The sequence below is a fragment of the Barbatula barbatula genome (assembly GCF_947034865.1).
Source record: "Barbatula barbatula genome assembly, chromosome: 2".
Classification (NCBI taxonomy): Eukaryota; Metazoa; Chordata; class Actinopteri; order Cypriniformes; family Nemacheilidae; genus Barbatula; species Barbatula barbatula.
Genome location: NC_136767.1, coordinates 31,656,079 through 31,677,625, shown reverse-complemented (window position 1 = coordinate 31,677,625; position 21,547 = coordinate 31,656,079). Strand labels below are relative to the sequence as shown.

Below are 21,547 nucleotides of genomic sequence, written 5' to 3'. Positions count from 1 at the left end.
TTGGAAGATATTTTGCCCCTCGTTGACCCCCACAGTAGGATGGTGCCCCAGAACCCTTTGCTGACCCACATGTGTGGTCCACAGATGTTTCCTACTATGGGAGTCAATCTGTTTGTGTACAAGCATTCCTCCAAACATCTTTCTCTGTGTTCATCAAAACAAAGACATACGGGTTTGGCACTCAAGAGGCGAGTAAATGACAGAATTGTTTCGGTTGGGCTTGTGGGGAGGCGAGAGGAATGGAAAAGAGTCACTGTGATGACGTGGATGGTTTCTCTGTGCTCTTTTGTGGGTGAACTGTTCCTTTAAGTTGAGAAATTATAATTGACAACACCATAAACAATTTCACGATCAATGTTTATTGTGACCTGCCCTCTCCAAAACATGTCGTGTCAGGCTAGCTCCTTTTAAACATCCGTGGGTGATGAAGGGCTATGTTGTTATAATTGCTTCCAATGTTTCCTCCTCTGTAAGTCGCTTCGTATAAAAGCGTCTGCCAAATGACTAAATGTAAATGTAGTTAAAATGCTCTCAAATAAAATGACAAAGAATATATATTTATGCACTAAAAGATATTTAATGATGTTTATCTCCATACGATTTTCTTCCATTTGACCTCTATACACATACATATATATATATATCTATCTCTCAAACATGAAAACAAATACGTCGACAATAGTCAATGCAATAAAGTACAACAGTAACAAACACGGAAAATTGATGGTTTTGGTGCAAAACTTTAGAAACCTTGAAAATGGCTCCAACAGTAATTCTGAAACATACTTATGTACTCCTTTCCAATTTATTTATTTCGCTTTATTTATACCTTTCTTGTTAAGAATAAATGAAATATTCACGATTTTAAAACAACATCGTCTCTTAGTATTTCTTTACAGATTCCTTTTCTTTTTGCTGTGCAAAAGGCCGTTGAAAGAAGGCAAGTAGCCCTTTCGAAAGAGGTCCGCATTACAAGACCTCAAACCAAAAACCTCACAGTCAACACAACACTCATCCTCTCTCACCCTCATGAAGAACGAATGTTCAACACACAGAAAGAAATTTGAATTTGTGCCATTGAAAATGTATAGAAAGGTTAGCAAACGATACCCACTGCGTGTGAACTACTCCTTTAAAAACATCCTGCTAACAGTCATTCTGTGCAACAGAGGCAGGTCAAAACTGCCGTCGATTAAACTCTAGGCGCTGGCTTTTAAAGTGACTGAAGATTGAGGCTTGCATGGGGTATGATGAAAACAAACGTGTATGCAGTCTCCTGTGCACTGTCGACTCAAGGCATGTGCAGTATTGCGAGTGTAACTCTAGAAGGTTTGATCGTCATTGCAGGAGTCCGTCCAGTGGCCGAAGACCTCGCAGATGTCACAGTAAGGTCTTTTCTCGTTAGGACTGCCGTGATAGGTGGTGTGCGGTGGAGAGTCGAGCATCTGGTCCTGGGTGGGACAGTCCTCGGTGTCGTGTAGATCAAAGCAATCACAGATGTCACAGAAGAGACGGGGAGGTGGTTTCTTCTTCGCCGTCGTCTCAGTATGACTGCAGAGAAAACATAAGTCAGGTAATAATACCTTTATATAGTGTAGTTGTTTAGTTGTTAAAGACTCAAATCTATTTTAATTTTAAAACCTGGGGCCGGATTCACGAAACTGTTCTTAAAACAAAACATAAGATAAATTATAGGAAGTTCGTAAGAATGTTCGTAAGTTCAACTCTCAAACATTTTTCTTAAAATGTTCTCAAAAATTTTCTTGAGAACATCTTTGTTTTTGTTGTAAGAATAAAATGATATGCTTTGTAAACGATTACACTCGCTTGCTTGTGTTGTAACTGTATATGTTGTGTGTAACAAGCACCTCGAATTGTTATATAGCATATAGCATGTGATGTGTTAAACAGCATTTACGATCGCACGCTTTACTTAAAATGTTAGCAAGCGTTCAAAAATTATACATTTAATACTTTTTGTGTGTTACTATACTATAATATTTGTAATCCTCTCCCTTTCCAGTCACTTTGTCCCAGAATAAAATAGTAAAAAGCACTCTGTTTTATAATAATGAAAGCTAAAGTAAGGGAGCTAGACCTTATTATTATTATTATTATACAAATATTCCTTAATTGCAAGTAAATGTCAAAAGTATGATTCTTGCTCAATACTATCCACGTCACATGTGAAACAACCAAATACATGTTTAAACATCTAAGCTTTTGAGATTTAAGACAACTGTGAGGCTGTCTTAATTTCTATGATGGTAAGCTTGACAACTTTTTTTCGAGAACTGGGATTCTATATTTATTCCTAAAATCAAGCTGGCTTAAGACGTTTTTTCAAGAATACATAACATTCTTTACTCTTTTCTTAAAATAGAATTTAAAGTCCCCGTGAACCAGAAGTTGCGATAATTTTGACTTCCGTATTTTGACGCATTTCCGAGTGAAATGGATTTTCTAATGAGAAAAATAGTGGTCGGGGCTTCGTCTATCTCTGCGATTTGATTGGGTGTTTAAAACAGCTGCGGCATTTTGAAATGGACCTCGAAATTGAAGGGGAGGAGTTAACGGATGCTCCGCCCAAGTCACCTAAAATACCTCATCTAAAATGGATACTCATTACAGGAAGGTGCATTTTCAGATTTTAACCGAAGATTATGAAGTCACACAATGTTTAAAAAGAGAATGACCCACATTGATAAACTTATTTCCATAAACGCTGCAATATTTCATTCAAAAATAGGCAGTCATTTTTTATTTCACTGGGACTTTAAGAAAAAATATGGCAGTCTCCTTAAGAATGTTATGTGAATCTGGCCCAAGGTTTGTATCAGGTTGAAAATGTTATAAACACAATAATATAAACATAAATCTTGCATTGGACCTGTGTGATAATGACAATTCTAATACTAACATTTAAAAAAAAGAATAAAGCATTCACCTGTTATACGTCTCTGTGTCACCTGCACTGTTTCCATTGAGTGCAGCCTCAGCCATCTTCTCAAGTTTACCTTTCAGCTCATTATTCTTCTGCTGCAAATCCACAATAACCGAGTTCAGGAACTCAACCTGTCACAAACACATCAGTTCATTACTGAAAGCATATTGCTTTAAAAAAAGGCCGGGACTGTGAGGAATTACCATTATATTCTGCAATAAATCTGTAATAAAGTTTATTGACATGCTGAGAACGTTGCTCAAGTTTAAGGAACAATGTGGAGATTTTAGCAGCATCTAGTGGTGAGATTGCGAATTGTAACAAATGGCTCACTCAACCTCTTTGAAGCACTACGGCGGCTGACACAGGACAAACATGTCATCACGTTGCTGCTTCTTTGTCAAAATAGGTAATGTATTTACGAAACATGCCCTATAGAGCAGTTTGTCCATTTAGGGCTACTGTAGAAACAACATGATGAATTCCATGCAAGGGGACCCGTGATGTATGTAGATAGACATAGCTCATTCTGAGATCATAAAAGCATAACGCTTCATTATGTAAGGTCTTGATACACATCTGAACACAGAGTAATGTATATTATATTGCATTTCTGTCAATAGATCCTACAAAGAAAATCACACATTGGACCTTTCAAGGAAAGATTATTTTTACCACATTGTCTAGATTTGTCAAGTCACAGTATTTATATCAAATCTGTGGAGAGTTTAGAACGAAGTGCCTTAAGACCTTTTAAAATATTTACATTATTTATAATGTTATTGTTACTGTTTATGTATATAAAATATGAATCATCTGCTCACCTGATGGACGGCGTTCTCCTTTGCTTCCCTCAACTGATTCACAAAGGAGTCATCTAAAACCAAACAGACACGTTTGTAACACTAATGAAACGATTATTTAATGCCTGACATTTGTAACTTGCATAAAAATATACAGTTTACAGAAGTGTTACAACAAATAACCTTGGAAAGTACAGTTTTGGCCTTTGTAAACCTTTGTAATCGATTTAATTTAACATGCTAAATGAAGCACACAAACATGTCTAGAGATGTACCTGAGGAGGTGTCTCCCTGGTTGCTGATATGAGCGTCAGAGTTATTCTTCTCCAGATGTTTGACTCGCTCCTGCAGCTGTAGTTTCTCGCTCTCGTAAGATTTCTCAGCAGACTGCAGAACCTGCAGTTTACCACGCAGATCGGCCATCTACTCATACGAGTCGCATTCAAACAAACAATACAATTAAAATGGCTTTCTATTGCTTCTACTGGAAATAAAAGCAAAATGCAACTTGCACACATATTCACACATCTAATGCAAAGAAGATGTCACCTGTTGTCTGAGAGAGTTGAATTCTTTGTCCTTCTCTGACATCAAGGCACTCTGTGTTTGGAGAGATTGTTGAAGTGCTGTTTTCTCTTTCTCCGTTTCACTGGTTGAAGTTTTCCCCCTGTGCACAAGAGACAGTGGATGATGTGTGGGTCCTGCATTTATTCATTCATTAAAAATAAAAATAACTACACAAAAGGTTGTGTCAAACCTCTTCTTCTTCTCCTTCAGCGGATCTTTGAGGGTGTCACACTCCTTTCTGAGCTGCAGCAAGACAAAACAAGGGATGTACACTTTAACAAATGACTAAACAAATGAGGACAACACTGCAGCTAAACGATGAAATAAGAACATGCAATATTTGTGCAACAAATGACATCATTAGTTATAAAAAATAATTTTCAATAGCATTATTTTGTGTATGTTAAAGTCCCCCTGATCATGTTTTCAGTTTTTAAACGTATGATGTGTTTGTCCCGTGTATTGTCACGTATAAAAACTGTCCCGTAAAAATGTGCACGTTGTAAGGACCGAAGTTTGTAAACAAATAACGCGTTTGTCTTATGTACTCTCTCTTATGCAAAACCAATATGATGGATTTTTGAAGACGAGAGCGTGTTTCTCATGCGATTAATAACCATTCTCTTCCCTTTTGTTGTAACTGGAAGCACCGACTCTCACAGCCTTGCGCTTTCTGCTGGAAAGTAGGTGGAGACCAGCAGCTCATTTGCAAATAAAACCACCCATTTTTCCTCACAGGCATAATATCTGTGGTGTATTTTGAGCTGAACCTTCATAGACACATTATGTTGTCTCCTAAACTTAAGATAAAGGCTACATTTGTGGGCCTTTCATTCTTCTCCCCAGAAACGAGCAGGGGAGCACTTTTACCTCATTTCTCAGAGAGTTTAATTCTTTGTCCTTCTCTGACATCAAGGCACTCTGTGTTTGGAGAGATTGTTGAAGTGCTGTTTTCTCTTTCTCTGCTTCACTTGTTGACGTTTTCTCCCTGCTCACAAAAGAGAGAGCGTGATGTTTGTTGTACTGTACGCACCAATCTGAGCAACAGAACAACAATGGAACCTGATCGCATCTTAATGGGGTTTAAGCCTATCGAAGTAGAAAAACAGTTACTTTTAATTCAATTACTCGCCATGTTGTCCTTTGGTGAACTCTGAACTTGCCAGAAGATGACGATGCCGGAAATGCCTAGTAGGAAGTACGATGCTGCCAAACTGACCAATCACAATGTTAAATTTTTGGAGAGGTGCGCGTCAGGCTACGGCGTAGGGTAAGCGGTCCTACGTACGACTATAACTTGCGCTTTAGACCACCCAAATGTATATGCAAGTAAGGTGGGAGTACCTGTCAGTACAATTACCATATTTGAAACATCAGGTTCCAAATCAAGAGGCCTTACATTTCCGTTACAGGCTTGCAGTATTCAACCAATCACTGCGCACTGGTTCACTGGCCAATCATAGCACACCTCGCTTATCAGAGCGAAGATCTTTTTAAAAAGCTACGTGTTTCAGAGAGGCGGGGCAAAGAGGAGATACAAACATGCACGTTATGTGGAAAATACAGCGTTTTTTAACCTTGTATCGTGTTTACACATTGCATTGCATTACATCTAAACAAAAATATTCGTTTTAACCGTGTCATATGACCCCTTTAAAATGTCTTATCCATGTTAAATTGTAATGTATTAAAAAGTGAGTCACTTCAATACGACTGAAATTAATCACATTTTCCATTTTTGGGAGGAAATAGTAATGACTATGTTAACAAATTGCTTTGCCACGCACGGCACCCAGTGATGCAGATTGGACTGACATTCATTCATGTGTGTTTGAAACGATCAAGTCATCATCAATATATGAGATTAAATTCAGTTTCTCACCTGGCCTTCATCTCCTTTAGTTGATCATTGAGCGTTTCACACTCCTTTTTCAGCTGCAATAAAAGCGAACAGAATTTAGGACATTTAGGCAGGTTGCATCCGTCAAACTCATCGTCTGTTTTATTCATTCATGCATTGTAATATCCTATTATAGGTACAAAAATGAATTATTCTGTCCGACATTGTGTTTACATGCAAAACAAATCAATAAAGTTTTTCTCGTAACATACGTTGAGCATGACGTCACCGTCTTTGAGGCTGCTGGTGAGTTCCACCTTCAGTCGTTCATTCTCAATCTTCAGAGCATCCATCGACTGGGTTTTATCAGCAGCTGTCGTCTTCAACATCTCACTGTAACATGAAAAGCAAATAAGCATAGGCGGTCTTCATCATAACATCGACAACTTGGTCACAATTTGCACGTTTCATTACTTTGAAAGCATGTGATGACACCAATAACCACATTTGTTTTAGAACTAGATTTAAATGACATGATTGTAATTGATCAAATAAAGTCATTAAGTGCAGTGTGCGTAGATGCTCACTCACATCTCAGCAGCGAGACTGTTGATCTTCTCAGTGTCTGAACTCTGTTTCTGGTGATACTGTGAGTTCTGCTCCGTTACACTGTCCAGCTACAGAAAATATATACAAAGACAACACTTCAGACATCATTTGACAAAATAATAAAACACAGTCAATGAGCAGCAAACATTAGAGGAGAAATGTAAAAACCTCAGCATCGTTTCTACCAAATATTACGAAGCTATTTAACCATTCATGTGACTTTAGAGCAAAACTCCATTTTTATTTATACAGTTCAATGCAAACAAGATGTCACCTGTTGTCTGAGAGAGTTGAATTCTTTGTCCTTCTCTGACATCAAGGCACTCTGTGTTTGGAGAGATTGTTGAAGTTCTGTTTTCTCTTTCTCCGCTTCGCTTGTTAAAGTTTTCTCCCTGCGCATCACAAAAAAGGAAAATGTCTCTTTTTTTGGGAATACAACTACCTGTTCCTCGTGTATTTGAGTGCACACATTACAAACTTGAAACACTCTAGTTTCTCACCTGGCTTTCATCTCCTTCAGTTGTTCATTGAGGTGGTCACACTCCTTCTTCAGCTGCATTTTAATAACAGTGAAATTCATTCAGGAAATGCCACATTTCGCAAATAAGAACACACCTGTATTTATACGTGAATTTGATATAAAACATACATCTAGCAGAATGTTACTGTCTTCATGGCTGCTGGAGAGTTCTAAGGTCAGTTTTTCATTCTCCGTCTTCAGAGCGTCCACCGCCTGGGTTCCTTCACAAACCGCCTGTTTCAGGGAGTCTCTGAAACACACATCCACCAAACATTCAAACACACTAATATAGTGTATATATATATATAAAACAAATGACACTGCTCATTAAAAGAAAACAGGAAGGTGTGTAAAAGAAATTCTGTATCGTCCCACTACTTAGGAAACTAAATAGGAAAGATACAGGGACTTTGACAAACATGGGTGTACAAGAAAATAGTGATGTGTTCGAGCAGAAATGACTCACATCTTAGCAGCGAGACTGTTGATCTTCTCCGCGTCTGAACTCTGTTGCTGCTGATACTGCGAGTTTTGCTCTGTTACGCTGTCCAGCTACAGAAAACATATACAGAGAAAAGACATTTCAGACATCATATGACTAGCTGATATTACACGCGTCACAAACAATACAGGTGACACACACCTGTTGTCTGAGAGAGTTGAATTCTTTGTCCTTCTCTGACATCAAGGCACTCTGTGTTTGGAGAGATTGTTGAAGTGCTGTTTTCTCTTTCTCCGCTTCGCTTGTTAAAGTTTTCTCCCTGCGCACGAGAGACAGCAAATGATGGGAGTGTGAAATACAGTATTAACACGAATACATTTCTGAGAGCAATGAATCCTTATTTGTAATGTATTCTCACCTGGCTTTCATCTCCTTCAGTTGTTTGTTGAGATTGTCACACTCCTTCTTCAACTGCATTTTAATAACAGTGAAATTAAGACATTTAATATCTCACAAACAGAGCACATTTGGATTTTTGTATGTCATTTATGTTACGTTACTGGTTTTACATACATCTAGCAGAATGTTACTGTCTTCATGGCTGCTGGAGAGTTCTAAGGTCAGTTTTTCATTCTCCGTCTTCAGAGCGTCCACCGCCTGGGTTCCTTCACAAACCGCCTGTTTCAGGGAGTCTCTGAAACACACATCCACCAAACATTCAAAACGCACACAAACGACAAGCAAACGGAGTGAAGACCACCAATATACATCTAAATATAGATGCTCACTCACATCTCAGTAGCGAGAGTGTTGATCTTCTCCGCGTCTGAACTCTGTTGCTGCTGATACTGCGAGTTCTGCTCTGTTACTCTGTCCAGCTACAGAAAACATATACAGAGAAGCCATCATCCGACTGGCATCAGCTTAAATCACCATATCAGATTTCACAACACAATTCCTCACCTTGGATTGTATTTCTTGCACGGTGTTTTTGAGTTGTGTCTCGATCGTCTGAGCCTCAGATTTGTCTTTGTTCAGCTGGTTGTTCTGCTGGGTCAAACTCTCCAGCGATGTCTGTGCGGTCTGAGCCGCTTCCTCTAAAGACTGAGAGAAAATAAACACCGCTGACACGGTCATCCATAACATTCACATAGATTTAAGAATGACATGCAAACACTTTTTCAATCTGCGTTTCGCTGGAAACCTTGTATCTCCATATTTCGTGATCATGATCTTTGGTCATAAATCATTATTATTGATCACCCTCTATATTTGTCACCAGGTTTTGCTTATATCTTACCAATAAAAAGTATTTTAAAGTGCTTGTCAACTTTGACAACACAGCATTTTATCATTTAAAGAATACCGTGGTTTTCCTGAAAAACAGCAAACTTGGACATTCATGTCTGTTGAAGAAAGTGGTGTTATGGTCTCACCTCAGCTTTTTCTTTGAAAGGCATCAGTTCCTCAACCCGTTTCTTTAACTCCTCACGTTCTTCCTGAGACGCACGGAGCTCAGCCTTGGCTTTTTCGAACTGAGAAATTAAACCCTGAATTTCTTTTGAATGATGTTCTGTAGAATCTGCAAGAGCTTTCTCTCTTAAAGCATCTGCGTCTTTGGCTTTAGCTTGATGTTCTTCGACACTCTTCTCCTGCAATCACAAAAGAAGATATTTTGATGTCTCTGTGGTTTTGTGTCCATATAATGGAAGTCTTTTTTTGTGTTCCACAGAAGGTTTGGAATGACATGAGTGCGAACATAGTTTAAAAGTATAGATATAATGACAGACTTTAGATGGTTTGCACCCCAGAAGATGTTATGTAGGCCTCTCACCAAAAGTTTGATTTTCTCCTGTAGGCTGTTCAGCTCTTTCTGGTGTTTTTCAGACATCTTTTTAGCTTCTTTCTCAGCCTGGACTTGTGCTTGTGACCGGCGTTCCTCTGCTTCAGCCATCTTCTCAATCTGCTCCGTCAGCTGGTTCTGAAGCTCCTCTAGTCTTCTGCAATTCGATAGAAAGATCTGTGAGTTTACAGTGTAGTCCGTTAAAACACAACTAAATCACCCGGCAGTATGATGTCATTTTAGGTCCTTTGGAAAAATGATTATTTCAATGTAGTCCACTCCATTTCTCATAACGTAACAACAGACCTTTCTTTCTGGTTGAGTTCCTCATTCATCTTTGTCAGCTGAGCAGAACTGTCTCCCGATGACTTCATCACGTCCATGATATCGTTCTCGAGTTTACTCTTGTCTTTGGTCAACATGTCGCGCTTTTCCTCGCTCGCTTTCAGATTTCTTTGTAATCCTGAAGGTCAAAACCACAGCAGATGGAACCATACGGTCAAATGCACATCCAACAAACACACATCGACCAGTTTCCCCTCCGATTCATATTTAATAGACAAACACTGACCAGCCAGTTGACTCTTGGTGTCCTGTAATTCAGCAGCGAGTGATGTGCTCTGCTCCTCTTTCTTCTTGAGCTCATCTTGTAACTCTGACAGATTTATGAATAGTTACCAAATCGAATATAAAGCAGATAAAATCTTAAAGGACAAGAGATATCTGGAGACACACACACACCTTGATTCGACTGAGATGATTTGGATTGATCATTAGATGCCGTTTCAAGATTCTCCTTCTAGAAAAAGAATAGGTTTGAGGATATGGCAGGATATCAAATTGGACAGTGTGATAAATCATACAATAAAGCTATGATAGCGCTATGCTCCATTCCAATATTCAGACAACAGACACTTCACAACATTTCTTAGCCTTAACTCAACACGGAGATACTTACCAGCTCTTTAACTTCATTCTCCAAAGAGCTCTTTTCCTTCAACAGGTCACTCAACTTTTGTTCTTTCTCCTCTAATACCGAATTCAACTCAACAACCTGCGTGGAGATGCATCACCACGATGGAGGAATGATGGGAAAGGGGTCACGTGAGTAATGACGCAAACTCAACAAAACATGACTGTCATACAGAGGGGTACTTTAAAATATAACTGAAATAATAGGAAAACAAACATTTACATGCACGAAGTAAGGAATGAATGAATGAATGATCGCATTTTTCACTGCGGGACCACTGACACAAATCACTCTTTCATTAAGCGTATTGATATTACAAATGTTCACCCGGAAAGGAAAATTCTTGAATTATTCGGTCACCCTCGTGATGTTCAAAACCTGCATATTTAAAAGAAGATATTTTGAGAAACGTCACAACGGTTTGGTGTTTAGACAAAGGGGGTCAGTGGTGTTTGGTTACCAACATTCTTCAAAATATCTTTTGAGTTTTGCAGAACAAAGAAAGTCATGCAGGTTTGAAGTGACATTAGGGCGAGTAAATGATGAAAGAATTTTCATAATTGGGTGAACTATTCCTTTAAGCGGGTGATTCTCACGAAATCTTGGTTTTAAAATGTCAAACATGATTTTCTTCAAATTGAATTCATACTGGTGTAAGGGGCAGTTTCAATCGCGATCGCTTTCTCATAGTGCGCGTGCGGCATTCTGAAAAGTCGAACTATTTTCATCTCAATACTGACGTGCCTTAAAAAAAAGCAGATTGCACATTGCGACCGGATCGACATCTATTTGCGAAATAGTGAATCGGCCTTAAACACGTTTTTATTAATCATCCATAATAAGACATTTATTAATAATATTTTAATAGAAGATTACACATGTACATTTCTTTAAATGTGGAAAACTACCAATATCAGTAATGAAAAGTTGTGTACAGAGCGTGAAAAGAGCATTTTTACAGGAGAAAATAAAGTCATTTGTTAACTTGTTAGCCATTTGAAAGGTACTGCAAGATGTGTTCTCTCGCATAAAATCAAACTTAATGTAAATATATTTGTGTGCATTTAAACAGTCTTTAAAAAAACGTTACGGAGGATGAGAATATTAGTCCTGGACACTTCTTTCTTTCACTTTTTCTTCATTTTTACTATACATGAATATTCTATCAATCATTTGTTTGTCATATGACAACATCTAGTAGAAAGTCCAATTGTTTTTTTACAATATTTTAATTTCACTCGGTTGAAATTACAACATATACTGCGGCACTCTGACACGTTACAGTTATTTAAGCAGAAAAAGCAATAAAATAAATAATTAATTCCTTTGTCAAAATTAAGATTGGCCATTCAAGGTAGAGAACACAATTACCTTAACTATGGTAATTTTTTGTATGTTTTATATTCAAATCTTTACCGCCCCAATGTTTCGTGAGAATCACTCAAGCATTACATCATGTTTTTGGTCTTGCAGTCAAAAAATGTCACAAATGGACATGAAGCCCTACCTTCGCCTCCTGAGATCTGCCTTTGGTCTTTGTCTCCTCTACCTGAGCCAACAGTCTCTGCATCTCCTGGTTACCTTCACTGTGCTGCGCCCGCAGCATCTGAAGGGCATCGTTCAGCTCCTGAGCCTCACGCCCCTTATCCTGCAACTTACCCCCCACCTCCTCCAGCTCTTTTACCCTGAGTTCAGCCGTGTGCAGTTTTCCCAAGACGTCTTCCATCTCCACCAGGTGCTGCTCTTCAGTTTTCTCAAGATTGGCTCGCAGCGACTCCTCCAGATGCTCCTTCTCCTCCGTGACCTTGTGGAGATGCATCCGGAGCTCTTTGGTTTCGTTCGCCCATCCCGAGGAGTCAGCAGTGTGCTTTTGAACAACCTCGTCTAGTTCCAGTTTATGTGATGCTTTCAACTGTTCCAGAGCGGCTCGTTGTTCCACCAGCTCGGCTTCACCGGCTCCGGAGGAATATTTGATCTCCTCCAAGACTTTCTGGTGGGACGCTTCGGCCGTCGCCAGTTTAGTGCGCCACTGCTCCACCGTGCTTACATTTTCTTCCTCGGCCTGCGAGAGCCGGACGCAAAGCTGTTCGTTTCCCTTCGCCAAACGACTGGAGGCTTCTTGAAGCTGCGTTAAGGCCTCGCCATGTCCTTTCTCTCTGGCTTCGAGCGTCTCCCGCAGGGCTGAGAGTTCAGCCTGGTGACTGGCGCTTTGGGCCGCCAGCTGCGTACGGAGTGAACACAGCTCCTCCTGGAGAGATGCCACAGTGGAGTCCTCGGTGACCCCGTCCTTTCCAGCTTCTAGAGGCTTGCGGAGGGCAGCTACCTCCTTGTCTCTCAAAGCCAGATCCCTCTCCAACTCCAAGATACGGGACTTCTCAGAGACCGTGGCCACCTAAAGGACAGGGAAGGAAGAGAGGTTTCCACAAAACGATATTTGCTGAAAGTATGCGGATGAATTAAAACAATTAATGTATGAATAGGATTGTCTTTTGAGGTTAAAGCTACAATCTGTGACTATGTATTGAGTATGTGCTGTATGTATCAGGTGTTGAGTAAGTACATAACGAATCCCATACCTTACCAGGATTCACCACGTTTAATGATTTATAATTCAGCATCAGATTTTCACGTCACGGTTATCATGCCCAAAATAATTCAAAGCAATTATATTATCACAATATCTACTGATTTTATATAAAGAACATCTGTAATTTTACATTCTCTAAAATGTTCATAATTAACTGACCGTCACGTTGTCAACCATCAATAAGAAAATAACTCCGGAAGTAACCTGCAATTTTATGTTTCAAACGGAGATGGCGACAGAGAGGCAAAAAGTTACAGATTGCAGCTTTAAAACTATTATTTAAATGCTGTGATTGAGATAGACATCAATTCCATACTAATGTCTTGCTCTAATTTCTAGGTTTCTAGGTAATGACACTACCAATTGTCTACAATTCTGTTCTTATGTATGAATGTACAAATCACATGGCCAAAAGTATATACAGACCTCTGAACATATATGTGCCTTTTAAAGAGCTAATATCTGCAAGTCGCTGTCATGTTGAGAGAAAACGTGCAGCCCATTTTGCAAGAAGACAGGGCCTGATTTTTTGCACCTGCTAAAAAAGCCAAATGTAGGAAGGTGTGGGTCCACATACCAATGCCCATGTAGCATATACACACATACAGCCCACTGAAATTCCAGCACTAAGATATTTAGCGTGTGTTAGTAATGTTGTAATCGATTATTGAGCGACATGCAGTGTGCATGCCTTACTAACACCCTAATGAGTCTAAAACCACAGGAAAACGTGATTCAGTGATCCCTGGCCCAGGTGGAGATCCATTACCCTTGAGTCCTCCAACTCCCTCTGAAGTGTCTCAGCTTTGGTCTTTTCAAAGAGCAGACTCTGTTCTAGCTCCTTTAGGAGGGCATGCTCCAGTCGCGTCTGCGTCTGTTAGTACAGAAGGGGGAGAGGAAGAAACACAACCAGTGCCACCATCACATGCCAGCCTGATGCAGAGGGACGTGAAGTGCAGAGCGTAAGCACGACAAGGAAAGGACGTGAAAAAAACGCAAGAGAGTTGAGGAAGGTGAAATGTTCTGGGTAAATGTTATTAACATGCTGATGATGAACACAGAAATAAAAACACGCTCATGCAACGTTACAGTGAGTGATGATTGAGAGAGAGAGAGAGAGAGTGTAATAAAAACAAAAAAATCATATGTTGGACACAAACAATATGAGGAAATATTCAATGAGACCTGCTACCCAACATTTATAAAAGCACAAAGTCACATTATTTTTCATCTTTTAAGATGTGATGTTCAGTCAACTTTATTTGTGATAGTAATGTTTTGAGATTTAGCTTTGATTTTCTATCTCAAATCTATTCGCTAATTGTTTTACGTTAAATTATACTAATGACATAATAAATCAAAGAACATGTTAAAAAGTCTAAATAATTTCTATTGACCGTGGCAAAATGTCACAATCGCAAAACAAAATGATTAATAGGCAGACATTCATTCAAAATGAAGGAATCTATTCATTTGTGTGATGATCTGAAAACGAATGAATGAGGGTTGAAAATAATGCATCAGTTTAAACTCACAAACACAACACATGAAGACAGAAAACATACAGTAACAGATTAGTTTCATTAAACATTTTGTGTATCATCGACTTGAGATGCTATAAACACAAAATCACATAGAAAAACCGCAGATGAGGTAAAGGCTTGGTCATATTTAAGGTTAGTGGCCAATTAAAACTATTTGAGAGTTTAAATCAGTGAAAAATGTGTACAGACCCATGTCATAAATTGTAACGATGTACGACTTCATTCTTGTACACTGTCAAATCAAATGAATGAGAAGAGCTTTAACAGAGTGTGTCCGGATTCACTTCATTTAATAGAGATGAACATGGATACAAGTGACAGTGTGAAGAACCAGTAAAACCTACACCTTAATAACACCTGAATCATGAGAGCGAGACGCTTTAAATACCTCCAAATCTCCTTTGGTAATACAAGCTTCTTCCACTCGAAACTGCAGGTCCTCCACCCTCCTGTAGAAACAACCATTCTTCATGAGAATTTCACTTTGTGTGCACTAGGTCTCCTTTTAAAGTCCTTTGGAGAGTTTTGTGATACTGCACCTCTTCTCCTCCTCTAGCTGGTTCATAAGCTCCACCTTTTCTCTGTCTGCAGCCTCCACAAGCCCTCGCAGCTGGTCCATCTTGGCCTCCATCTCCAACACGTACTGCACAAACACGTGAAAACAACAACTTTATGTTATAACATATTACATATATAATTCTATTTTTTAGTGTGTTTGACATAGCTGACAAGAAATACTTATTTGCATATGTTCATTAAAACTTTGATTTTTTCATTTAACCAAATAAGTGTCTTGCTTATAAGCCAAAAAATACTTTAGATGGCATCACCCAGTTACAATTGCACAAAAATCCTTCACATGCATGACATTAATGTGTTAAACGATTAATCACGATTAATCAAGGGGGCTGTGCGATTAATCGAAATCGAATCCCAATCGCAATGCGAAACATTGCACTGATGTAAATTGTACTAAAACAGGAAGTGAGGGTGGGACATAGTGAGTGTCTTTTCTCCCATTTAGTACAGCAATTAGTGTTTAGTTTACCTCACAGCCTGGAATCTAATGTGAAGCTCAAATGCGGAATTATGTCATAAAATCATAGAGACATATTGGTCCTGTACGTTTTAAATGCTTGTTTCGTCTAATTACAAACAGAGTCAAGTCTGTTTGTTTTGATCCTGGTCCTTAGCTGGATTAAACTGGTCAAACCAGCGTCAAAACATTCCTAACCCAGCCTATGCTGGTTTCGAAGTCAAAATAAATGACAAGATAATTGCAAGATCCACCAGACACAAAACCAACACATACATGATGGAATTGGGACCACTGGAGTTTTGGGAAGAACAAAACAACAAAAACGACATGCCATACTTCACTGTGATCACAGTGAATTGAAAAATGTCAAGAACTAGAAAGCAACACTGAAAACGGATACGAGAAGTACAGCTGCCCTTCACCTGCTCCTGGCCTTCCCTCAGCAACACCAGCTCCTGCTCCATTTCACCCACATGGCTGGTTGCCTTGGCAACCTCGGCTCGCTCCTGGTCATGCTCGGCGAGGAGCTGCTCGATGTGTTGCTGTTTCTCCTTCAGGGCCTCCTGAAGGGCCGTGGTGCCCGAGATCTTCCGCGAGTACCTCGAGGACGTCTCTGTGAGCTTCAGGGGGGAAACTCAAAATAATAAATCTCATGTTGTCTCATTCACGAAACATTCATTCGGTACTGTGTCCAACTGCATTAGGTGTGGATTATCAGACACATTTTTTAACACTAAACTAACTTATTTTATTATTTAAACAAACTCTCTCCTCTATCACCCGTTTAATGTACAAAGACAGTTGTCAGTAAGCCATTCCATCAGCTCACTGCTCAAAATCAAAAACACGTGCGCATGCAGGTGTGCGTGCATCTCACCAGTCCCGTGCGGCTCGGCTTGCAGCTGACGGACGAGGTGACCGAGCTCATGGAGCTGATTGAGGAGGCACTTGGGCTGCGCTTCAGTCCTCCTGGCGTGGTCACAATCTTCCGTGCGGTCGTCTTGGCCTTGGCCGGGGTGGTGGAGGGGAAACCGATCCGCATCACCTTATGCACTGGTGCAAACAGTCCGTACTTGGGCTGACACTGGAAATACCTGATGACACAAACACACATGCGTGTTAACTCTAAACGGTCTATTCGTCATGACAACAGGACATAATATACATATAGGACTTATTATAGAATTGTGTACAGAAATGTACCTGGTACCAGCCACAGCGCCGTCATTCTTTCCCAAGGGCTCGTCCAGCTCAACGCCACACCATTCACCCTTAGCAAAATCAGTTTGACCTAAGAAACGCACCACACCAGCTTTCGTGCCAGCAACCTAAACATACATGAAAAACACACCACACTGCTTAAACCTGGGATACCATTTAAATAAACATCATTTGTATTTATTTATCACATCATCGTGTAACACTCACCAGCACCCGTTCATTGATCTTCAGCTCTCGTTCTCCTTTCTTTACCGAACCACTTTCCGACAGATTCGACACGGATTCACTCTTTGATCGCACTAGCTCTGAGGGCGGAGCATTGGTTTTGGTGGGCGTGGCTGGTTTCTTGGTCGTAGCCGAGGTTGATGCGGTGGAGGGGGTGGGTGACGCCGCACGTGACGGTGGGGCCGTCGCCGTCCCGTTCTCCTCCCCTTCAGTGCAGGACAGTTTGGAGGGGCGAGTGAAAATCCCCTTTAATGGTTCGCACTGAAAATAGCGCACGCCCGACACAGAGCCATCGTTCTTCCCAATTGGCTCATCCAGCACGATGCCCGCCCACTGTCCCGGGGCAAACTGGGTCTCTCCGAGAAACTGAACGACGCCTGGCTTGTTGCCATTAACCCAGACGCGATCTCCGACCTTGAACTGCTCTCCTGCATCCTGAGCTTCAGCTGAGGATTTGTCACTCGCAGTTGGTTTAGGAGGACCTGTCCAAATAAAGTAATTGAAAGGGATGTTCTTAACTAAAGAACTAAAAACTTTTAGCACACTAAAATACCAGCATGCTACATTCGTCATTAAATTAAAACATGCCTTGGTGAAACAGGAGGTCCATTACCTGCAGAGGGAGATGTTTTCGTGGACCCAGCGCTGGCTGGTTTGCCGATTTTGCTGGGTGCTTTGAGTCCACTGGGCTTTGCTGTACTCATGGTTGCTCGAAATCTGTCATCCGTCTATCGTTGACACATTGACTCAGCTGCTACAGTACAGACTGCTTCAGTCAATGCATCAGAAGCGAACCAATAAAAAAGAAAAAGAAAAGAAAAAACTGAGGGAGAAAAGAGTGCAGCAATGGACCTGTTGTGAGAAACAAGAGAAATACTTTGCGTCGTTAAATGCATTGATAATATTGTGTGTTCAAGTTACAGAATCAATAATGTTTTTATTGACTAGTAAAATGCTCGTAAAATAAACTCTCATAGCAACTCTGGATATGAAGTTCATGTGTTTATATCGTCGTGAAGTGCAGACAAAGACAATTCCTCAAAGGCAACATCTATAGTTTGAATTGAACTGAAAATAGGTTAACGATGATCAAAGAGATTACATATCAGTTATATAAAGCTTGACGCATTGGAATCGGGATCGGCTGATCATGATGACAAGAAATCGGTACCCTGATCTTCGCATCCCTAGTACAAAAGAGGAATTAAAAAACAAGAAGTGCACATAACAACCAATGTGAGACTAGACCGAGCAATTCAATTACTCATAATCAGCAAACTGGTTAGCAGCTCTCTTTTCTTCAAGTTCTTATATTGAAATAAACCATTATATATGGAACATAAACAATATTGTCTGTAATCTGTACATGCCAAAATCATGAGTTTACGGTGCAAGATTATATTTTAAACACCTAAAAGAGTGCTGAACTAGAATCAGTTTTAATATCGGAGACTGCCGGCTGGCTAAATAACCTTTGTGTATTGTACACCGTCTGTCGCTAGGAGAAAATAACATTTCCATCGGGTTATTATTAGACTACTGACATACTAGCTCCACTGAAATGCTTTGAGACTGTGTAAAAAAACATCTCGATCACCATTTCTTTGTCAAATTATCTATTTACTCAATGAATAACAGATCAAAACTGTCACACAAGTACTCTGAAAGTGATACAAACAGCTCCATATGATCAAACAAATCATACTCACAAATAACACATAAAAACATCAACCGATGCTGTGTGATACAAGGAAAATGAGCAAAGGAGTTTGGGAATATGAATAAACAAAGACTCACTGACTCGATTACTTGATGCTATAAGTATTAAATGCGTAAAAATAGACCTAAATATTTTAACACCAACAATACAGAAGCATTAATGTATCAGAAGGTCATCTTTATCCGCTGGTTAGAGATCAATTGAAAACATTTTGGACATAGTAGCGCAGCGTATATTAAGGGCAGATTAAAGGTCACAACAGAACAGACTACGGCGTATTAAGGACAGATTTTACGGCAGTGTTTCTGTATGTAAAACGTTTAAAATCTAATCCGGTACAAGCAAAATGAGCCCGCGTCTAAATCATTTTTTTCAGAATCTGTGTGAAATCATTCTACATGGAAAATAAATATGCTGTATCTACTACACGCTTGTTTGACCTTAATCTAAATATCTGATCGTGTATTGCGATCATAAATAGAAAACACATACCAAGCAGCTTTCGGAAAACGTTTTTGGAGCAGAAAAGCCTACACTTTTTTCTGATATCATTTACAGAACGTTAATATTTTTATATATATTATAAAAAGAAAATCACATGTGTGTACACATTTTGATTTGGGATGCACAATGAATTATCGGGCATATCGGACGATAAATGGTCGTTTTATTGTTTTTGGTATCGGACGATAATAAAAATTAAGGGCCGATATATTATAGCTGACAAATCATAAATCATTTCCGCAGCTCACAGTTCATATACAGTACAGTTCTGTCTTTCTGTCGTGATCATTCACTTACTGCTATTAGCAAAACATTGTAGATACAGTATTTATGAATGTATAGATTATAGGAACAAAAGCATATTGCTTGAATAAGAGACTGCTGTCTGAATGCTTTCTGTCTTGAGACCTGTTAGACTCGTGGCTATTGAGAACACTTTTCTGGGTTACTCTGGAAGAACATTTGTTTGTTGAATAAAAAATATACCAGAAAGGTTTGCGGGTTAAATAATCTTTAACTAGTGTAAAGTTAGCTTGGCACATTTTCAGGGGGAAATAAGAGACCTAACAGTAACCTTGTTTTCATATAAAAGCAGTTGTCCACTTTTGCCTTTTGTTTCAGTCTTAAGAAATGCAATATTAACATTCTAGATATTGTATATCGGCCAATAATCGGTCATCGACTTCCAATGTTAAAGATTCATCCGTTATGTTTATCGGCCAAAATGTACAAATTGGTGCGTTGCAGAAGAAAACCATACAAGTGTTAATGAAAGTATTTAGGGGGGAACCTTTGAGCAAATTTAAACAGAGAGATCATAACTCAAACAATACACACGCTTTTATATTAATACGTATAAATAAGCTTTTATCAAAGATGACACGCTCCTGACTTCCTCTGTGACACCACCTGGACTTTTACTTTGCCCTACAGACATATACAAGTTTAAAGACCTTCACATTTCTCATAAGCAAACTGAACCGTGCTGCTATAAAACCACAGTCCTACAACGACACACAAACCTACTAATAATGTCATATTGCGCATTTATTCCATTAATGACGCTATTTCGTAATGTCAGACGATGAAAACTGACACTGTTATGCTAACGTCACATGCTAGTGTCCACAGTCACACACACTTCCATCAGCAACAAGTATTTTTGGCACGAACTCCACTGCAGCATGTGATCAGGTGCCACATCTGGATTATGAGGATCAAACAGATGCATGTCAGCACTCGATCAATTATCAAGCCTGCTTTGGGATTTCAAACAATATGTTTGACGGCGAATGCTAAGCAGTTTAAAGGAGAAACGCGCAGCCGACGCGTAGCTTTTTGAAAAGTTAAACTCACGACGTAACAACAAGTTAGCTTAGCTTACATTGAATACAAGTAACGTTATGTTTCACCCCAACACGACCGCTTCCTAAAACACTATCGTTACACGTACGGGATAAACATGGAAGTTCACAAGTCCGACTTCCCGCAATGTCACTGACTGACTGACTGACTGACTGACCACAGATCTGAGGTAATAAAGCGCACTGCCTATTCGCTGAATATCCAAGATCGACGCGTTTTAAGACAAAAACCAATACACGTAAATACGAGGAGGGGTGATCGAATAGGTTTACGGTTTACCGATCGAGGGCCGAGGCACAACCTGAAGGGAAATTCTGACTGGAACTTCAAAGCGATGAAGGCGCGTTCCTGGACACGGAAACGGGCGTTTGATCGTTCACGCGCTCACTCACCTGCCGGTGCGTCCCACCCGCGCGGTGCTGTGACAAAATGAAGATATGAATCCCCCCGAATGATCTCTGATCCACTTGGCTCGACTGCCGCGTGGGTTGAGGATTACACCGGTGCGTTCAGGCGCCCACTTCAGCGGGGAAACGCGTGGCGTAGTGACGTCGATTCGGCCCCGCCTAAACACCGCGGATCCCTCGGAAACTCGATAATTCCCACTTCACTGGATCTAGTAACGTTATTAACATTTTATTAACGTTATTAATGTTACTTGTGAATTAGTAGAAAACTTGACAAGTATCAGCTAACGGTAAAAGAGCACCGTGACATCAAGTATTTCCGAGATGAAGTAGGAATTATCGAATTTCCGAGTGCACGACGGCAGCACAAACCTATGGAAAGCTTAAGTATGGA

At 39.9% G+C, this 21,547-nt stretch overlaps 1 protein-coding gene across 2 annotated transcripts; it reads right to left on the bottom strand.

Moving 5' to 3' along the window:
- Positions 1 to 338: 338 nt before the first annotated feature.
- clip1a (CAP-GLY domain containing linker protein 1a) lies at positions 339 to 21,321 on the bottom strand. 2 transcript variants are annotated; one of them, XM_079451210.1, is made up of 35 exons: positions 21,139 to 21,321; positions 17,771 to 18,009; positions 17,140 to 17,639; positions 16,915 to 17,039; positions 16,589 to 16,805; positions 16,134 to 16,331; positions 15,212 to 15,315; positions 15,061 to 15,121; positions 13,898 to 14,002; positions 12,049 to 12,933; positions 10,527 to 10,622; positions 10,310 to 10,367; positions 10,140 to 10,223; positions 9,875 to 10,031; positions 9,560 to 9,725; positions 9,162 to 9,377; positions 8,689 to 8,829; positions 8,518 to 8,603; positions 8,299 to 8,419; positions 8,144 to 8,196; positions 7,927 to 8,044; positions 7,750 to 7,835; positions 7,413 to 7,533; positions 7,264 to 7,316; positions 7,038 to 7,155; positions 6,746 to 6,831; positions 6,427 to 6,547; positions 6,197 to 6,249; positions 5,185 to 5,302; positions 4,505 to 4,557; positions 4,297 to 4,414; positions 4,023 to 4,170; positions 3,769 to 3,821; positions 2,948 to 3,075; positions 339 to 1,551 (listed from the first exon to the last, which is right to left on the bottom strand). In XM_079451210.1, exons 2-35 carry the CDS (start codon positions 17,859 to 17,861, stop codon positions 1,323 to 1,325), a joined length of 5,067 nt encoding a protein of 1,688 aa, XP_079307336.1. In that variant the 5' UTR covers positions 17,862 to 18,009; positions 21,139 to 21,321; the 3' UTR covers positions 339 to 1,322. The 2 variants fall into 2 exon arrangements, with proteins under 2 accessions (XP_079307336.1, XP_079307337.1); XM_079451211.1 differs by lacking the exon at positions 13,898 to 14,002 and having other exon boundaries at positions 21,139 to 21,288.
- Positions 21,322 to 21,547: the final 226 nt, after the last annotated feature.

What these genes read in the sequence shown, in the direction of transcription:
- clip1a (XM_079451210.1), bottom strand. Translation starts at nt 17,861, where the DNA reads ATGAGTACAGCAAAGCCCAGTGGACTCAAAGCACCCAGCAAAATCGGC. An exon ending in GGCGCTGTGGCTGGTACCAG is followed by an intron (nt 16,806 to 16,914) that starts GTACATTTCTGT and finishes TTGTGTCATCAG; the next exon opens with GTATTTCCAGTGTCAGCCCA. An exon ending in AGAATGAAGTTAAAGAGCTG is followed by an intron (nt 10,368 to 10,526) that starts GTAAGTATCTCC and finishes TTCTTTTTCTAG; the next exon opens with AAGGAGAATCTTGAAACGGC.